This window comes from Salmo trutta, chromosome 8, assembly GCF_901001165.1.
Source record: "Salmo trutta chromosome 8, fSalTru1.1, whole genome shotgun sequence".
Lineage (NCBI taxonomy): Eukaryota > Metazoa > Chordata > Actinopteri > Salmoniformes > Salmonidae > Salmo > Salmo trutta.
In genome coordinates, this window is record NC_042964.1 from 44,535,524 (window position 1) to 44,553,981 (window position 18,458).

Here is an 18,458-nt window from a genome sequence, read left to right on the forward strand (position 1 = left end):
TACAGAAAAAAATAAAAAATGCTAGCCATGCGTGAATGCGCATGAAGTAACTACATGACCTCAGACAGTCCACTGCTTGAACCGGCTGTTATTCCCTCAAAATTCACCATAGAAGCCTCAAAACTTTCTAAAGACTGTTGACATCTAGTGGAAGCCTTAGGAAGTGCAACATGACATCACAGACTCTGTAGTTTCAATAGGCAATGGTTTGAAAGACTAAATTTCCCAATTCCTGGTTGGAATTTTCTCAGGTTTTTGCCTGCCATATGAGTTCTGTTATACTCACAGACATCATTCAAACAGTTTTAGAAACTTCAGAGTGTTTTCTATCCAACTCAAAACAACAAAATAGTACAACAATTCTACTAACAATATGCAAATATTTGACTCTGGGCCTGAGTATTAGGCAGTTTACTCTGGGCATGCTTTTCATCCAAAAGTAAAAATACTGCCCCCTATACCTTAACAGGTTTTAAGGAGGAGGTCAGAGACCTGGCTGTGTGGTGCAACAGGGCTGTAGTGGAGCAGGTTGAGAGCTTCAAGTTCCTTGGTGTCCACATCACAAACTAACATGGTCCAAGCACACCAAGACAGTCGTGAAGAGGGCACGGCAAAACCTATTCCCCCTCAGGAGACTGAACAGATTTGGCATGGGTACTCAGATCCTCAAAAGGTTTTACAGCTGCACCATCGAGAGCATCCTGACGGGTTGCATCACTGCCTGGCATGGCAACTACTCGGCCTCCGACTGCAGAGGGTAGTGCGTACGGCCCAGTACATCACTGGGGCCAAGCTTCCTGCCATCCAGGACCTCTACACCAGGCGGTGTCAGAGGAAGGCCCTAAAAATTGTCAAAGACTCCAGCCACCCTAGTCATAGACTGTTCTCTCTGCTACCGCACGGCAAGCGATACCGGAACGCCAAGTCTAGGTTCAAGAGGCTTCTAAACAGCTTCTACCCCCAAGCCATAAGACTCCTGAACCTCTAATCAAATGGCTACTCAGACTAATTGCATTGCCCCACCCCCCCTCTTTTACGCAGCTGCTCTGTTATTATCTATCCATAGTCACCTACATATACATTTTACCTCGACTAACCAGTGCCCCCGCACATTGACTCTGTACCGGTACCCCCCTGTATACAGCCTCACTATTGTTATTTTACTGCTGCTCTTTAATTATTTGATTTGATTTGATTTGTCTCACCCCCCGGCCCTTTTTATAGAACTGTGTGTGTTTTTTTGCCAATTTTAACCGCACACTTGTTGTTTGTGTACATTAATGTTATAATGTTGTGTGTTTTTCCCCCAACACCAATTTCCACCAATTTGTATAGCAGGCCCTCATACCAAATTGAGCCGAAACTCACTCACTGAGTCAATTAAATTTCAATTTAAGGGGCTTTATTAGCATGGGAAACATGTGTTTACATATGAAATGGATCATAAAAAAAGTGAAAAAACAAAAAATGCCATTATGTTTATATACAGTGTTGTAATAATGTGCAAATAGTTAAAGAACAAAAGGGAAAATAAATCTAGGTTGCGTGTGCCAGGTAGGGGGTGCATTACATAAACTACAGTGTAAATACTTAATTGTAAATAACTAAGAAACTAGTTAGATTATTGGTAGCCATTTATGCAAGATACCCCTCACAACAAGGCATTGGGATGGGTGGAGTAGTGAACAGAGGTCTCTGCATGATGATGTCACTGATCAATGGACTGATGATGTCATGTGTATGTTCCCCATGCAGGGCAGTAACGTGGTGGAGGACCAGGACCTGCTGGAGATCGGGATCCTCAACTCAGCCCACAGACAGAGGCTGCTACAGGCCATACGCCTACTGCCCAGGGTCAGTACTGTGTGCGTGCGTTTGCGTGTACTGCAGTAAAAATGAATCTTGCATCATTAGGATTCTGTGGAGGGGATAACATCAGAAGATGAGCTCTTCACCAGTATAAATGAAATATTGTATATTGTATTTGTGCATCTCTGAGTGACGTTCTATCTAATCCTGGGGTCATATCATGTTTTCATGTGTATCTGAGTTATTCGCCAATAGAACATCGCTCTAAAAACGATATAACATTCAAAATGGTTGAAACTTCCCTTGTGCAGTCACACACACAACCAATATAGCCAACTAAGTGAGAGATGTCAATTAAATGAGGGAGGGAGGGACTCTGGGTAACCAATCTTCTTAAATGTAATCTCAGTCAGCACTTTCCTTCTCTGATCCCTGCAAAGTTTTCAAACTACAGGGAAATCATCTCTCCTCTCCCTCACCTTGTGGAAAGAAGGATGCACATTTTAGGAAAATGTCACACGATGTGCTCACTCCAAAGTCCCAACTCTTCTTCAAAGTTGGATCCCGGGTCCTTATTACTTCAGATATGTCCTCTTCTATGAGAAAAAGCAGAATGCTCGTCTCCTCTGAAGTCGTGTTGCAAAATAATTGCAAAAGAAAGTGCTGAGACCCACTTACTGTGAAATATATTCTCACGTCACATAGGCCAACACACCATACCAAGTAAATATAGGGAAGAATAAGATACATTTGCCTAATCCTAAATAAACCTTTAGCCCCTACACCCCTTGTTGATCTGAAGGATTTAGATAGCTATTCTGTAAGCAGTATGGAACTAGCCCTGCCTCTCCCTTTGAATGGCTAGGTGGGATTTTCTCTATAATGCTTATCATGTCCTTGGGTGCTAAGGGTTGATATGGAATTCAGAATCTTATATTCCATTTCTGTATTTAAGTCATCATTTTACATGCAGCACAGGCTATGCTTCCCCTCCCTCCCTCCATCTGTCTTCGTCCAGTTTGAGCCTTTGATGGCGTACTCTAGTTAGTATGTCATCTATATATCTGTAATTTATTGACGGTCTCTCCTTCCCTCTCTACTCCCTCCTTCCCTCTCTGCTCCCTCCTTCCCTCTCTGCTCCCTCCTTCCCTCACTCTCTGCCTAGCTCCTTTCCTCACTCCCTGTCTCCCTCTCTGCCCCCCTCCCTCCCTGTCTCCCTCTCTGCTCCCCTCCCTCCTTTCCTCCCTCCCTGCCTCCCTGCTTTCTTCCCTCCCTGCCTCCTTCTCTGCCCCCTCCCTCCCTGCCTCCCTCTTTGCCCCCTCCCTCCTTTCCTGCCTCCTTCCTTTCCTCCCTCCCTGCCTCCCTCTCTGCCCCCTCCCTCCTTTCTTCTCTCCCTGCATCCCTCTCTGCCCCCCTCCCTCCTTTCCTCCCTCCCTGCCTCCCTCTCTGCCCCCCTGCCTAGTTTGAGTGTCCTGTATCATTGCTCTTCATATCATCTAGTAACAGTCTGTCCCCTCCTCCTTCCCCCTCCAGGTGCGTCCTATCGGCTATGACGGTAACAACCCCACGTCAGTGGCTGAGTGGCTGGAGTCTCTGGAGCTGGGAGACTACACTAAGTCCTTCCTCATCAACGGATACACCTCCATGGAACTGGTCAAGAAGATCTGGGAGATAGAACTCATCAATGTGAGTCTATTACTGGTTATTGCTGGTTATTACTCTTTTTTTAATGTGCTTGCTGAAAACACACGTCTGTTATTCCCCATGCGCTACTATAGAAATACTGACTGAAGAAGACAGTAGAAGCAAGCATACACATTTCTGTCAGTAAATGTTCATTTTCTAGTTTGTTTATTAGGATCTATCTTTAGTCCACAGAACAGATAGAAGATGACATGTGGAGCACAGGTGGAGGTCACATGGTCCCCCTGACAGATTTTGTCATCTTTGGATCGTTGGAACACACCGCTTGGTTGTGGGTTGCAGGGTTGGTTGGTTGGTGGGTTGCAGGGTTGGTTGGTTGGTGGGTTGCAGGGTTGGATGGTTGGTGGGTTGCAGGGTTGGTTGGTGAGTTGCAGGGTTGGTTGGTTGGTGGGTTGCAGGGTTGGTTGGTTGCAGGGTTGGATGGTTGGTGGGTTGCAGGGTTGGTTGGTTGGTGGGTTGCAGGGTTGGTTGGTTGGTGGGTTGCAGGGTTGGTGGGTTGCCGGGTTGGTGGATTGGTTACAGGGTTGGTGGGTTGGTTGCAGGGTTGGTTGGTGGGTTGGTTACAGGGTTGGTGGATTGGTTACAGGGTTGGTTGGTGGGTTGGTGGATTGGTTGCAGGGTTGGTTACAGGATTGATTACAGGGTTGGTGGGTTAGTTACAAGGTTGGTGGGTAGGTTACAAGGTTGGTGGGTTGGTTGGTTGGTTGGTGGGTTGTTTGCAGGGCTGGTGGGTTGGTTGGTTACAGGGTTGGTGGGTTGATTGGTGGGTTACAGGGTGGATGGGTTGGCTACAGGGTTGGTGGGTTGGCTACAGGGTTGGTGGGTTGGTAACAAGGTTGGTGGGTTGGTTGGTAACTGGGTTGGTTGGTGGGTTACAGGGTGGATGGGTTGGTTACAGGGTTGGTGGGTTGGTTACAGGGTTGGTGGGTTGGTTACAGGGTTGGTTACAGGGTTGGTGGGTTGGTTACAGGGTTGGTGGGTTGGTTGGTGGGTTACAGGGTGGATGGGTTGGCTACAGGGTTGGTGGGTTGGTAACAGGGTTGGTGGGTTGGTTACAGGGTTGGTTACAGGGTTGGTTACAGGGTTTGTGGGTTGGTTACAAGGTTGGTGGGTTGGTTGTTTGGTGGGTTGTTTGCAGGGCTGGTGGGTTATTGGTTACAGGATTGGTGGGTCGGTTGATGGGTTGGTTACAGGGTTGGTGGGTTGGTAACAGGGTTGGTTGGTGGGTTACAGGGTGGATGGGTTGGTTACAGGGTTGTGGGTTGGTTACAGGGTTGGTGGGTTGGTAACCGTTTTGGTGGGTTGGTTGGTTGGTTACAGGGTTGGTAGGTTGGGTACAGGGTAGGTGGATTGGTTGGTTGGTAACAGGTTTGGTTGGTGGGTTACAGGGTGGATGGGTTGGTTACAGGGTTGGTGGGTTGGTTACAGGGTTGGTAGGTTGGGTACAGGGTAGGTGGATTGGTTGGTTGGTAACAGGTTTGGTTGGTGGGTTACAGGGTGGATGGGTTGGTTACAGGGTTGGTGGGTTGGTTACAGGGTTGGTGGGTTGGTTAGTGGGTTGTTTGCAGGGCTGGTGGGTTGGTTGGTTACAGGGTTGGTAGGTTGGTAACAGGGTTGGTGGATTGGTGGGTTTGTAATAGGGTTGGTGGGTTGGTTAGTGGGTTGTTTGCAGGGCTGGTGGGTTTGTTGGTTACAGGGTTGGTTACAGGGTTGGTGGGTCGGTAACAGGGTTGGTGGATTGGTGGGTTTGTAATAGGGTTGGTGGGTTGGTTATAGGGTTGGTGGGTTGGTTAGTGGGTTGTTTGCAGGGCTGGTGGGTTGGTTGGTTACAGGGTTGGTAGGTTGGTAACAGGGTTGGTGGATTGGTGGGTTTGTAATAGGGTTGGTGGGTTGGTTATAGGGTTGGTGGGTTAGTTAGTGGGTTGTTTGCAGGGCTGGTGGGTTTGTTGGTTACAGGGTTGGTTACAGGGTTGGTAGGTTGGTAACAGGGTTGGTGGATTGGTGGGTTTGTAATAGGGTTGGTGGGTTGGTTATAGGGTTGGTGGGTTGGTTAGTGGGTTGTTTGCAGGGCTGGTGGGTTTGTTGGTTACAGGGTTGGTTACAGGGTTGGTGGGTCGGTAACAGGGTTGGTGGATTGGTGGGTTGTTAACAGGGTTGGTTGGTGGGTTACAGGGTTGGTGGGTTGTTACAGGGTTGGTGGGTTGGTAACTGGTTTGGTGGGTTAGTTGGTGGGTTACAGGGTGGATGGGATGGTTACAGGGTTGGTGGGTTGGTTACAGGTTTGGTGGGTTGGTTACAGGGTTGGTGGGTTGGTTAGTGGGTTGTTTGCAGGGTTGGTGGGTTGGTTGGTTACAGGGTTGGTAGGTTGGTAACAGGGTTGGTGGATTGGTGGGTTTGTAATAGGGTTGGTGGGTTGGTTATAGGGTTGCTGGGTTGGTTAGTGGGTTGTTTGCAGGGCTGGTGGGTTTGTTGGTTACAGGGTTGGTTACAGGGTTGGTGGGTCAGTAACAGGGTTGGTGGATTGGTGGGTTGTTAACAGGGTTACAGGGTGGATGGGTTGGTTACAGGGTTGGTGGGTTGTTACAGGGTTGGTGGGTTGGTAACTGGTTTGGTGGGTTAGTTGGTGGGTTACAGGGTGGATGGGATGGTTACAGGGTTGGTGGGTTGGTTACAGGTTTGGTGGGTTGGTTACAGGGTTGGTGGGTTGGTGGGTTGGTTGGTTAGTGGGTTGTTTGCAGGGCTGGTGGGTTGGTTGGTTACAGGGTTGGTAGGTTGGTTACAGGGTTGGTGGGTTGGTAACAGGGTTAGTGGGTTGGTTACAGGGTTGGTGGGTTACAGGGTTGGTGGTTTACAGGGTTGGTGGGTTGGTTAGTGGGTTGTTTGCATGGCTGGTGGGTTGGTTGGTTACAGGGTTGGTAGGTTGGTTACAGGGTAGGTGGATTGGTTGGTTGGTAACAGGTTTGGTTGGTGGGTTACAGGGTGGATGGGTTGGTTACAGGGTTGGTGGGTTGGTTACAGGGTTGGTGGGTTACAGGGTTGGTGGGTTGGTTAGTGGGTTGTTTGCAGGGCTGGTGGGTTGGTTGGTTACAGGGTTGGTAGGTTGGTAACAGGGTTGTTGGATTGGTGGGTTGGTAACAGGGTTGGTGGGTTGGTTGGTGGGTTACAGGGTGGATTGGTTGGTAACAGGGTTGGTGGGTTGGTTACAGGGTTGGTGGGTTGGTTGGTTACAGGGTTGGTGGGTTGGTTACACGGTTGGTGGGTTGGTTGGTTGGTTGGTTGGTGGGTGGGTTGTTTGCAGGGCTGGTGGGTTGGTTGGTTACAGGGTCGGTAGGTTGGTTACAGGGTTTGTGGGTTGGTAACAGGATTGGTCGGCTGGTTGGTTGGTTACAGGGTTGGTTGGGGAAACGTTTGAGCCACTCTCTTCCTAGTACTTATTGTACTCTGCTGAACTGTAATAGCAGTCTAGTTCATCTGTTCAGAGATATGCTACTATATGTAAGAGCTTTCTGTGAATTGATGTAAATTGTCAGACACACACATGTACTGTACGCTCTCACACACACACACACACACACACACCTCCTGTATTTAGTGGTCAGAGTTGATTAAATCGAGTGCCTGCTGGTTTCTGTGAGAAGAGAGGAGGATGGTGTGTTTTCTCTCCTCCAGGGCGGTATGAAGGGATGACTGATCCAGTGGAGGTAGAGAGAGGTGTAGAGAGAGGTAGGGAGAGAGAGAGTTATATAAGCACTTGGGAGGCAATGTCTCACAACACCGGGAAAACCACCCACACTGTTTGTCCAGGGCGATGTGTAACACGGTTTGTCCAGGGCGATGTGGAACACGGTTTGTCCAGGGCGATGTGTAACACGGTTTGTCCAGGGCGATGTGGAACACGGTTTGTCCAGGGCGATGTGTAACACGGTTTGTCCAGGGCGATGTGTAACACTGTTTGTCCAGGGCGATGTGGAACACGGTTTGTCCAGGGCGATGTGTAACACTGTTTGTCCAGGGCGATGTGGAACACTGTTTGTCCAGGGCGATGTGTAACACTGTTTGTCCAGGGCGATGTGGAACACGGTTTGTCCAGGGCGATGTGTAACACGGTTTGTCCAGGGCGATGTGGAACACGGTTTGTCCAGGGCGATGTGTAACACGGTTTGTCCAGGGCGATGTGTAACACTGTTTGTCCAGGGCGATGTGGAACACGGTTTGTCCAGGGCGATGTGTAACACTGTTTGTCCAGGGCGATGTGGAACACTGTTTGTCCAGGGCGATGTGTAACACTGTTTGTCCAGGGCGATGTGTAACACTGTTTGTCCAGGGCGATGTGTAACACTGTTTGTCCAGGGAGATGTGTAACACGGTTTGTCCAGGGCGATGTGTAACACGGTTTGTCCAGGGCGATGTGGAACACGGTTTGTCCAGGGCGATGTGTAACACTGTTTGTCCAGGGCGATGTGGAACACGGTTTGTCCAGGGCGATGTGGAACACTGTTTGTCCAGGGCGATGTGGAACACTGTTTGTCCAGGGCGATGTGTAACACTGTTTGTCCAGGGCGATGTGGAACACTGTTTGTCCAGGGCGATGTGGAACACTGTTTGTCCAGGGCGATGTGGAACACTGTTTGTCCAGGGCGATGTGGAACACTGTTTGTCCAGGGCGATGTGGAACACGGTTTGTCCAGGGCGATGTGGAACACGGTTTGTCCAGGGCGATGTGGAACACTGTTTGTCCAGGGCGATGTGGAACACTGTTTGTCCAGGGCGATGTGGAACACTGTTTGTCCAGGGCGATGTGGAACACTGTTTGTCCAGGGCGATGTGGAACACTGTTTGTCCAGGGCGATGTGGAACACTGTTTGTCCAGGGCGATGTGGAACACTGTTTGTCCAGGGCGATGTGGAACACTGTTTGTCCAGGGCGATGTGGAACACTGTTTGTCCAGGGCGATGTGGAACACTGTTTGTCCAGAGCGGGCGATGTGGAACACTGTTTGTCCAGGGTCCCTCAGTAGTTTCTCAGTGGCCTGCTTTCCTTGTCGACTCTCTCTCTTCTGGGGGTGGAATGCATCTCAGTAGTCTCCTTTCCTCTCTCCTCTCCTCTCTGATCTGAAAACAAATGTGGAGGTGAAACGTATTACAGAAGGTGGATGGATGTTAGTATACTGTTCAGATGGAGGAGAGGGATGGGGAGAGGAAATGGCTGTAGAGGATTGAGAGGAGGGTGTAGTTTGAGTTAGAGCCACAGGAGGGTAGAGAAGAGACCGGTGAAGATATTCACTTCTGCACAAAACTGTGTTTGTGTGTATGTACACTCCCCAGCATTTGTGTGTGTGTGTGTGTGTGTGTGTGTGCGCATGGTGTGTGTGTGTGTGCGTGCGTGCATGGTGTGTGTGTGTGTGTGTGTGTGCATGGTGTGTGTGTATGTACACCCCTGCATTTGTGAGTTAATTTCAGTGCAATAGTTCATCTCTGTCAGATGTGGGACTCCCGTTCACACTATTATTAATTAAAACACATTGCTTCATTAGCACTTGAGCGTGTGACTCCAGTGTGTGTGTGTGTGTGTGTGTGTGCGCGCAAGTGTGTGGTTCCTCACTACCAATCATTGAGAGCATGACTCCCGCTTCCCACGCCTGACTACTGTATACAAATGACAGTACCATTACATTTGGGTTAGGGGGCTTCCACTGCGTCACACTGACACTGGGGACAGGAAAGAGGATGGGAACGACGTGTGTGTGTTTGGTGACAGAGAGAAGCCCTATAATGAGTATAGGAGGAGTGCAGCTGGACTCTGTCTCTGGGGTGATGTAGAGGTCAATGCTCTTCACACTGGCTACTGGAGAGAGAGAGCACAATTACACCCAACTAAATGATCAAACAAAAAGATAAATACTTGACACATTGGAAAGAATTAAACACAAAACAGAGCGAACTAGAAGGCTATTTGGCACTAAACAGAGAGTACACAGTGGCAGAATACCTGACCACTGTGACTGACCCAAACTTAAGGAAATCTTTGACTATGTACAGACTCAGTGAGCATAGCCTTGCTATTGAGAAAGGCCGCTGTAGGCAGACCTGGCTCTCAAGAGAAGACAGGCTATGTGCACACTGCCCACAAAATGAGGTGGAAACTGAGGTGCACTTCCTAACCTCCTGCCAAATGTATGACCATGTTGGAGACATATTTCCCTCAGATTACACAGATCCACAAAGAATTTGAAAACAAATCCAATTTTGATAAACTTCCATATCTACTGGGTGAAATACCACAGTGTGTCATCACAGCAGCAAGATGTGTGACCTGTTGCCACAAGAAAAGGGCAACCAGTGAAGAACAAACACCATTGTAAATACAACCCATATTTATGTTGATTTATTTTCCCTTTTGTACTTTAACTATTTGCACATTGTTACAACACTGTACATAGCCATAATGTGACATTAGAAATGTCACAAAACTTCTGTGTTTACTGTTCATTTTTGTTGTTTCACTTGCTTTGGCAATGTAAACATATGTTTCCCATGCCAATAAAGCCCCTTAAATTGAGAGAGAGTATGTGTATATATAGAGGGAGAGTATAGAGAGAGAGAGAATATATATATGTATAGAGAGAGTATAAAGAGCGAGAGAGTGTGTGTGTGTATATGTATATATATATATATACTGCTCCAAAAAATAAAGGGAACACTTAAACAACACAATGTAACTCCAAGTCAATCACACTGTGAAATCAAACTGTCCACTTAGGAAGCAACACTGATTGACAATAAATTCCACATGCTGTTGTGCAAATGGAATAGACAACAGGTGGGAATTATAGGCAATTAGCAAGACACCCCCAATAAAGGAGTGGTTCTGCAGGTTGTGACCACAGACCACTTCTCAGTTCCTATGCTTCCTGGCTGATGTTTTGGTCACTTTTGAATGCTGGCGGTGCTTTCACTCTAGTGGTAGCATGAGACTGAGTCTACAACCCACACAAGTGGCTCAGGTAGTACAGCTCATTCAGGATGGCACATCAATGCGAGCTGTGGCAAGAAGGTTTGCTGTGTCTGTCAGCGTAGTGTCCAGAGCATGGAGGCGCTACCCGGAGACAGGCCAGTACATCAGGAGACGTGGAGGAGGCCGTAGGAGGGCAACAACCCAGCAGCAGGACCGCTACCTCCGCCTTTGTGCAAGGAGGAGCAGGAGGAGCACTGCCAGAGCCCTGCAAAATTACCTCCAGCAGGCCACAAATGTGCATGTGTCTGCTCAAACGGTCAGAAACAGACTCCATGAGGGTGGTATGAGGGCCCGACGTACATATATATATATATATGTGTATGTGTGTGTATGTATATGTGTATGTATAGAGAGAGAATACCATGAGAGAGAGATGGTAAATAACAGAGGGAGAGTGATGGGGAGAATTGTTTCTCGATTGCTTTCCCAGTAAATCACTTCATAATCGCAATGGGCCACAGATTCTGTGGCGACCGGGGAGACAATGGAGAGGCGGAGGGCCATTGTGGAAAGGTTTCAAATAGAACTAGGTGTCTGTGTGTGTACATATACAGGCCTGCTGTTGTGGGATGAGAATAATGTTCCTCCAGAAACACCTCTTAATCCTTCCTCTTCTCCACACACACACACACACACACACACACACACACACACACACACACACACACAGACACACACACAGACACAGACACACAGACACACAGACACAGAGACCAGTTGCAAGAGCTTCCTTGTTGCAACTGTCAATGAGCTAGACGTCAATGCTTCCATCTTCAGAACAGATCGCCAGGCCTCTCTCACAGAAGAAATGTGAGGAAGCACCAAATGTCCAACCATATTGAAATGGAACACCAATAAGAGCATTCTTATTGGACGATTTCACGTAGCACCAAAATGTATTATTGTGCTGTGTAACTACTGAACACCACCATGAATCCTTCCAGTAGACAAATCATATTCAGCTTTTGAGCCACAGAGATCTACTTGATTTAGATCTGTTTTGAGCTTTAAGATGGGCTTTTACCCTTGTTCTTTTCAAAGATGCTTACATCCTAGACATGGGATTGGTAAGAATGCAGACTCATTCCAAGTGGAATAGGCAGGTAGCCTAGCGGTTAAGAGCATTGGGCCAGTAACCCAAAGGTCGCTGGTTCGAATCCCAGGGCTGACTAGGTTAAACATTTGTCAATGTGCCCTTAAGCAAGGCACTTACTGCTAAATGCCTAAACTGTAAATACAACGGAAAATGAATGATTGAAACAGACATGTAGAGTTTGTATTATTGCTATGATGACTATGACATGGATGGATGTTGGAGAGACAGCTGCAGTAACATAGCCATGCACAAGATGGCGCCACAGCCTTTCATTTCCGCCTTCCTCCCTGTTGTCAGGCAGACAGAGTGGCACCACTCCATTAACACACCTAGAGGAGGCAAAGGCTGAGAGCACAGAATGGAGTAATTAGGAAATTCAACGTGATTGGAAAGCTTTCTAGAGAGTTAAAGTGGTGGAGAAGTTGAGGCTGTTATTTCCCCCCAGGACCTCTTCCTGACCCTCTCAGACCAGTGTTCATTTTGGCACTGTTTGTTAGATTTAGTCTTAGTCATTTTGTTTGCTATCCCTTTTCCTTTCTCACCAAATGTTTGCGTAACAGGCTACTGGTAATGTTACCAGCGCCACATTCAGTTTTAAAAACGTTCCTGAACGTTGCAGATAGAAATACCATGAATCGAGCCGACGTTGTTCCTTATTCAACATGTCAGAGAGGCATGTTTGTTTTACATAACATATTTCCATCTGAACGTTCCAAAACGTTGCGTCCTGCTGAACGCACCCCAGGTTTTTAGCTGTAGCTAGTTAATGAGGTAACACGACTGAACAAGGTGTAGCTTTAACAAATTATTGAAAAGCTCTCAGTCTCAGAAACTATTGTCCAGTCCACTTAGTAGTCACATTTTTGTCACAGAGATAATTTTGTCTCGTTATGTTTTAGTCAACTAAAATGAAAAATAATTTTACTTTATTTATAGTTTTTGTTCTGGGTCTATTTAGTCAGTTTTAGTCTTGTCAACTGCCAGTGAAAAATAGGTGTTTGATGAATATTTTAGTCACAATCTTTTTTGACGAAATGAACACTGTCTCAGACAGAGAACACGGTTTGGGGAGTGTGTGTGTGTGTGTGTGTGCGTGCGTGTGTGGGGATTGTGTTTGTGCATGTGTGTGTTAGTGAGTAAAAGCTGTGAGATCTCATTGAAAGCAGAGGTTATTTATGTTAGTTGGGACTACTAGTGATAACTAGTGTTGTCTACCTGGGCTAACAGATGAGTGTTTTCAGGTGGCTGAGTATTGCTTCATGCTCATTCCTTGCATGTGAGGGCGTGTTTCTGGGTAGTGCTGTAGGGTGCTCAGTGCCGTGTTCTTTGTGTGTGTGTGTGTCATACTCCCACAGGGCTGGACAAGTCTCTCTACATTCCTCACTGATCGTATAATATGCTCCTTGAAAGGGAAATAGCAATAAGACAGTCCGTAAACACACACACACACACCACACACACACACTGTTCCCCATTCTGCTTGGCTAATATCCAGTCTTGAACACAATAATGGTGGGCGGTCAATAAGTCATCAAGCCAGTAATAATAGTTTAGCCTTTTTATCCCAGCTCTGCCCTGTTGCCATGACGCCTCAGCTAGTAGTTACCATAGAGACTATATATGTGAATGGAGGATGGAGGATTTTAAATCGGATGTGTCCCTTTGTTTGTGCTTTTCATACCTTCTCTGTCACCTGTCCAAATGCACAGTGTGTGTGTGTCAACTTCTCTGTCACCTCTCCAAATACACAGATTGTTTCCCATCACACCACCAGATGGTTCCTGCCTTCGTTAGCCACAGCACACACACTGCTGGTCAGTTGGACGCACTTCTAAGCTGCAAATAATTGAATCTTAATGCATGTTTTGTGTTAGGATGATTCTATGTAGGAGGGTGAGCGTGTGTGTGTGGTCCATATGGGTACTGCACGTGTGTGTGTGTGTGTGTGTACATGTCTATGTGTGTTGAAGCCTACAAGCAGTACATATATCTTGATAGAGGGGTAAGTAATGTTAGTACTGATGTTAATTGGTGTGTGGGTGGTTTTGCCTGAGGACTGTACACTGTGCTACTATGTTGCATTCTCTGACCATTGCTTGTTAATTCCTGTTTGGATTCACTACACCCCCTTATGGTAGAATAGAGTAGGAGGTGTAGTGAGAGATGCTGTAACTTTATGTTCTGACCCTGACAGTTTTGTACTACTGTAAATTATACAACGGGTGCTTCTAATCCTGAATGCTGATTGCGGTTTTAACCATTCTAGCCAGTGTCTATTCCACAAGTTACCACCAGCTAAATCTATGATGTTAGAATGCCTGTTTACTATGTTGCATCTGACTGCGCAATCCACTGTCTCATCAGCCCAGCCAGACAATTTATAAACTTGTTCTCCACTGTAAAAAGCATCTAGACATTATCTCACATTTCTTTTAGACTAACATTTAGTTTTCAACAGCAGAGATTTGTATAAACCTTGCTCTCTCTCTCTCTGACACTTGTAACATTGTTTCAATATTGAAATCTGATCTCCACCTATCTCATAGTACATTAACATGTTGGGACGAGATAGACAGGCAGACAGCTTTTCTCAGCCAGTTGAAATCATGAATCAGCTGGTATCATTTTTCTATATATATATATATACAAAGAAATGTCAATAGAAAACAGGTAGAACTAAATGAAATGCTGCTAGTTTGCAGTCTTTCCAGCTTCAGTTTGAAGTGATTGTATTAGCTGTGTTGTTGGCTAGCTTCTCTGAACAACAGTGTCCTGATGAGAGAGCACATTTTCTATGCCAGGTGAAATCGTGCATCATTAGCTCATTGTTATGGATGTATCCAAATAAATGTCACTAGAAAACAGCTACTTTTCTGTTATTCTGGCTGCACTGTTTGACGTGACTGGAAGTTGGCCATAGTTGGCTAGCTAACAAGCAAAGGATAAGAACATTGCCAGCCAATATGGTAATGGAACATTCAGAACTAACGACTGGGTCGCGTCCATAGATTCAGAACAAAAAGACTGAACGACTGGGTCGCATCCATAGATTCAGAACAAAAAGACTGAACGACTGGGTCGCGTCCATAGATACTGAACGACTGGGTCGCGTCCATTGATAAAGAACAAAAAGACTGAACGACTGGGTCACGTCCGTAGATACAGAACAAAAAGACTGAACGACTGGGTCGCGTCCATAGATACTGAACGACTGGGTCGCGTCCATTGATAAAGAACAAAAAGACTGAACGACTGGGTCGCGCCCATAGATACAGAACAAAAAGACTGAACGACTGGGTCGCGTCCATAGATACAGAACAAAAAGACTGAACGACTGGGTTGCGTCCATAGATTCAGAACAAAAAGACTGAACGACTGGGTCGCGTCCGTAGATACAGAACAAAAAGACTGAACGACTGGGTCGCGTCCATAGATACAGAACAAAAAGACTGAACGACTGGGTCGCGTCCATAGATACTGAACGACTGGGTCGCGTCCATAGATTCAGAACAAAAAGACTGAACGACTGGGTCGCGTCCATAGATTCAGAACAAAAAGACTGAACGACTGGGTCGCGTCCATAGATTCAGAACAAAAAGACTGAACGACTGGGTCGCGTCCATAGATACAGAACAAAAAGACTGAACGACTGGGTCGCGTCCATAGATTCAGAACAAAAAGACTGAACGACTGGGTCACATCCATAGATACAGAACAAAAAGACTGAACGACTGGGTCGCGTCCATAGATACAGAACAAAAAGACTGAACGACTGGGTCGCGTCCATAGATACAGAACAAAAAGACTGAACGACTGGGTCGCGTCCATAGATACAGAACAAAAAGACTGAACGACTGGGTCGCGTCCATAGATACAGAACAAAAAGACTGAACGACTGGGTCGCGTCCGTAGATACAGAACAAAAAGACTGAACGACTGGGTCGCGTCCATAGATACAGAACAAAAAGACTGAACGACTGGGTCGCGTCCATAGATACTGAACGACTGGGTCGCGTCCATAGATTCAGAACAAAAAGACTGAACGACTGGGTCGCGTCCATAGATTCAGAACAAAAAGACTGAACGACTGGGTCACGTCCATAGATACAGAACAGAAAGACTGAACGACTGGGTCGCGTCCATAGATACAGAACAAAAAGACTGAACGACTGGGTCGCGTCCATAGATTCAGAACAAAAAGACTGAACGACTGGGTCGCGTCCATAGATACAGAACAAAAAGACTGTCGTATAAAAGTTAATCTGTCGTTCTGCCCCTGAAGGCAGTTAACCCACTGGTCCTAGGCCGTCATTGAAAATAAGAATTTGTTCTTAACTGACTTGCCTAGTTAAATAAAGGTAAAATAAATAAAAAAAATAATGCCCAGGAAGCCGGTGTTTGGATATATTGGCCGGTGTTTGGATATATTGGCACGGTTTGCCGGCCCTATACTTCGTCTTAGGCCTTACAAGTGCCGGCTTCGAAAGGCATTATCCCTTAAACATAGTATCACATGAATGATACTTATAGTTAGGAATGGGATGATGCAAAGCCAAGCTAGATGGCTTAGGTTTTATGTGTTATGTACACACACACACTCACTATAGCATACACACACACCTGTTGTCAAGTCCCATCGCCCATTCATGTTATTCTGTTCTAGGCTGTAGTGTGGTGTCGGATTATAATGGGTGACTTAGCTCATTGGATAGTGGTAGAGAGATATGCAGGGATACACAGGAGCTCTGCATTACTGGTATGCACTGACATATACGCACACATTTAGGCACATATACACTCACTCACCTACACCGACAGCCAGTGTGCATGGGCCCCGCGTCTCCATAGTAACGAGGTAGAGAGAGAGAGAGAGAGAGAGAGAGAGAGAGAGAGAGAGAGAGAGAGAGAGAGAGAGAGAGAGAGAGAGAGAGAGAGAGAGAGAGAGAGAGAGAGAGAGAGAGAGAGAGAGAGAGAGAGAGAGAGAGAGAGAGAGAGAGAGAGAGAGAGAGAGAGAGAGAGAGAGAGAGAGACGCGTAGAGCGGGGGTTTCAGGCAGAGATGTAGGAGAGACAGTCTCTCTGCCGCAGCTGAGGAGGAAGGAGGAGTGGCAGAACGGTGGAAAACCTCTGGAATCTGGAGAACGAGAGAGAGGGAGGGAGGGAGAAATAGAGAGAGAGAGAGGGAGGGAAAGAGAGGAGGGAAAAGAAAGAGGAGAGCGAGAAGGGGGAGTTTACAGAGAGGAGATAGGAGACAAAGCGTGGAGAGAGAGAGGGAGAGAGAGAGGGCACACTCCTCTTCTCTGCTATTTACTGCTGGACTGGATTGTGACTCACAGCTAAAAGGAGCTACATGTATTAGTCCGTCTCTCTGAGAAGCAGAGGGGGAGCACACAGCTCTGGGGGAACACAGAGAAGAGCTGCTGGAATTGCGTGTTCCTCTCTCCAAGACCTTTCGTACAGAATAACCCTTTCGGAAGAAAGGTAAGTCTACGGGGAATAAGAAGGGGAAAGAATGATTAGAGAGAGTGAGGGGGGATGGAGATATACTGTACAGGGAAAGAGAGGAGACAGAAGGGGAAGGAGTGAGGGGGGATGGAGATATACTGTACAGGGAAAGAGAGGAGACAGAAGGGGAAGGAGTGAGGGGGATGGAGATATACTGTACAGGGAAAGAGGGGAGACAGAAGGGGAAGGAGTGAGGGGGGATGGAGATATACTGTACAGGGAAAGAGAGGAGACAGAAGGGGAAGGAGTGAGGGGGGATGGAGATATACTGTACAGGGAAAGAGGGGAGACAGAAGGGGAAGGAGTGAGGGGGGATGGAGATATACTGTACAGGGAAAGAGGGGAGACAGAAGGGGAAGGAGTGAGGGGGGATGGAGATATACTGTACAGGGAAAGAGAGGAGACAGAAGGGGAAGGAGTGAGGGGGGGATGGAGATATACTGTACAGGGAAAGAGAGGAGACAGAAGGGGAAGGAGTGAGGGGGGATGGAGATATACTGTACAGGGAAAGAGAGGGAGACAGAAGGGGAAGGAGTGTTATTAGTGGTGCTTCTCCATCGATGTGCTTGCTACTGCCTCTTTCTCTGTGTTTTTTGTATTATGGCTCTCTCTCTCTCGTTCTCTCCTCGCTCTCTCTTCTCTAGAGGTTGTGTGTTCTATGGGGTGCAGTGGCCCGAGGGGATGGGAACGTATGAAACGCTTCTGTGCCGTTCAATCGATCCTGCTGACTAGTGACTATTCCGCGTGTGTGTGAAATACCTGCCCGTATTTCTGTATTTGTTTTAATCTGTGTGTTTTGGAGATGTACTGTACACAGTTGCATAAAAGAGAGATCTGAGTCTTGCTGTCCTGGGCTGGGAATTGCTGTGGCTGTGCAGCGGTGGTGAAAGTAGTGTAGAAGTGTGTGTGTGTGTGTGTGTGTGTGTGTGTGTGTAGAGGGGTTCATAGAGTGCTTGAGTTCAGGTGGGAACACACAGTCACTCACGTACAGGCCAACACACACATCCCAGGGCAGGCTGGGTAACAGGCCCTGAGGGCTTGGTGTAGATGGACCTCTCAGATCTCCTGTTGGGACTTCAGCCCTGGTTCTGTCTCTGTCTGTTCATCACATTTAGAACAGATGTTTAGAACAAATGTACTTGCTCATCAACTTAGATGATTTCAATCTGTCTCTGTTACTCTCCATTCTTTTTCGGTACTCCCACTCTCTAAGTTAGGACATGTACAGGTATGCTGTAAGAGAATTGCACACTAGGGCCTGGAGGGAATGGAATGCAGCCCAACTATTGCATTACGTGGGGGTGGTAGGTGGTGTGTAGGTAGCTTACATGG

The 18,458-nt window shown here is 47.0% G+C and overlaps 1 protein-coding gene across 5 annotated transcripts in view; it reads left to right on the forward strand.

The window, feature by feature from the left end:
• Window positions 1-18,458, forward strand: part of LOC115199072 (ankyrin repeat and sterile alpha motif domain-containing protein 1B) — a 310,469-nt gene that overhangs the window by 233,321 nt on the left and 58,690 nt on the right. For all 5 annotated transcript variants that reach the window (XM_029761613.1, XM_029761611.1, XM_029761614.1 and 2 more), the window contains 2 exons: window positions 1,756-1,854; window positions 3,343-3,495. In XM_029761613.1, coding sequence (XP_029617473.1) covers window positions 1,756-1,854; window positions 3,343-3,495 — 252 coding nt within the window. The remainder of the gene's footprint in view (window positions 1-1,755; window positions 1,855-3,342; window positions 3,496-18,458) is intronic.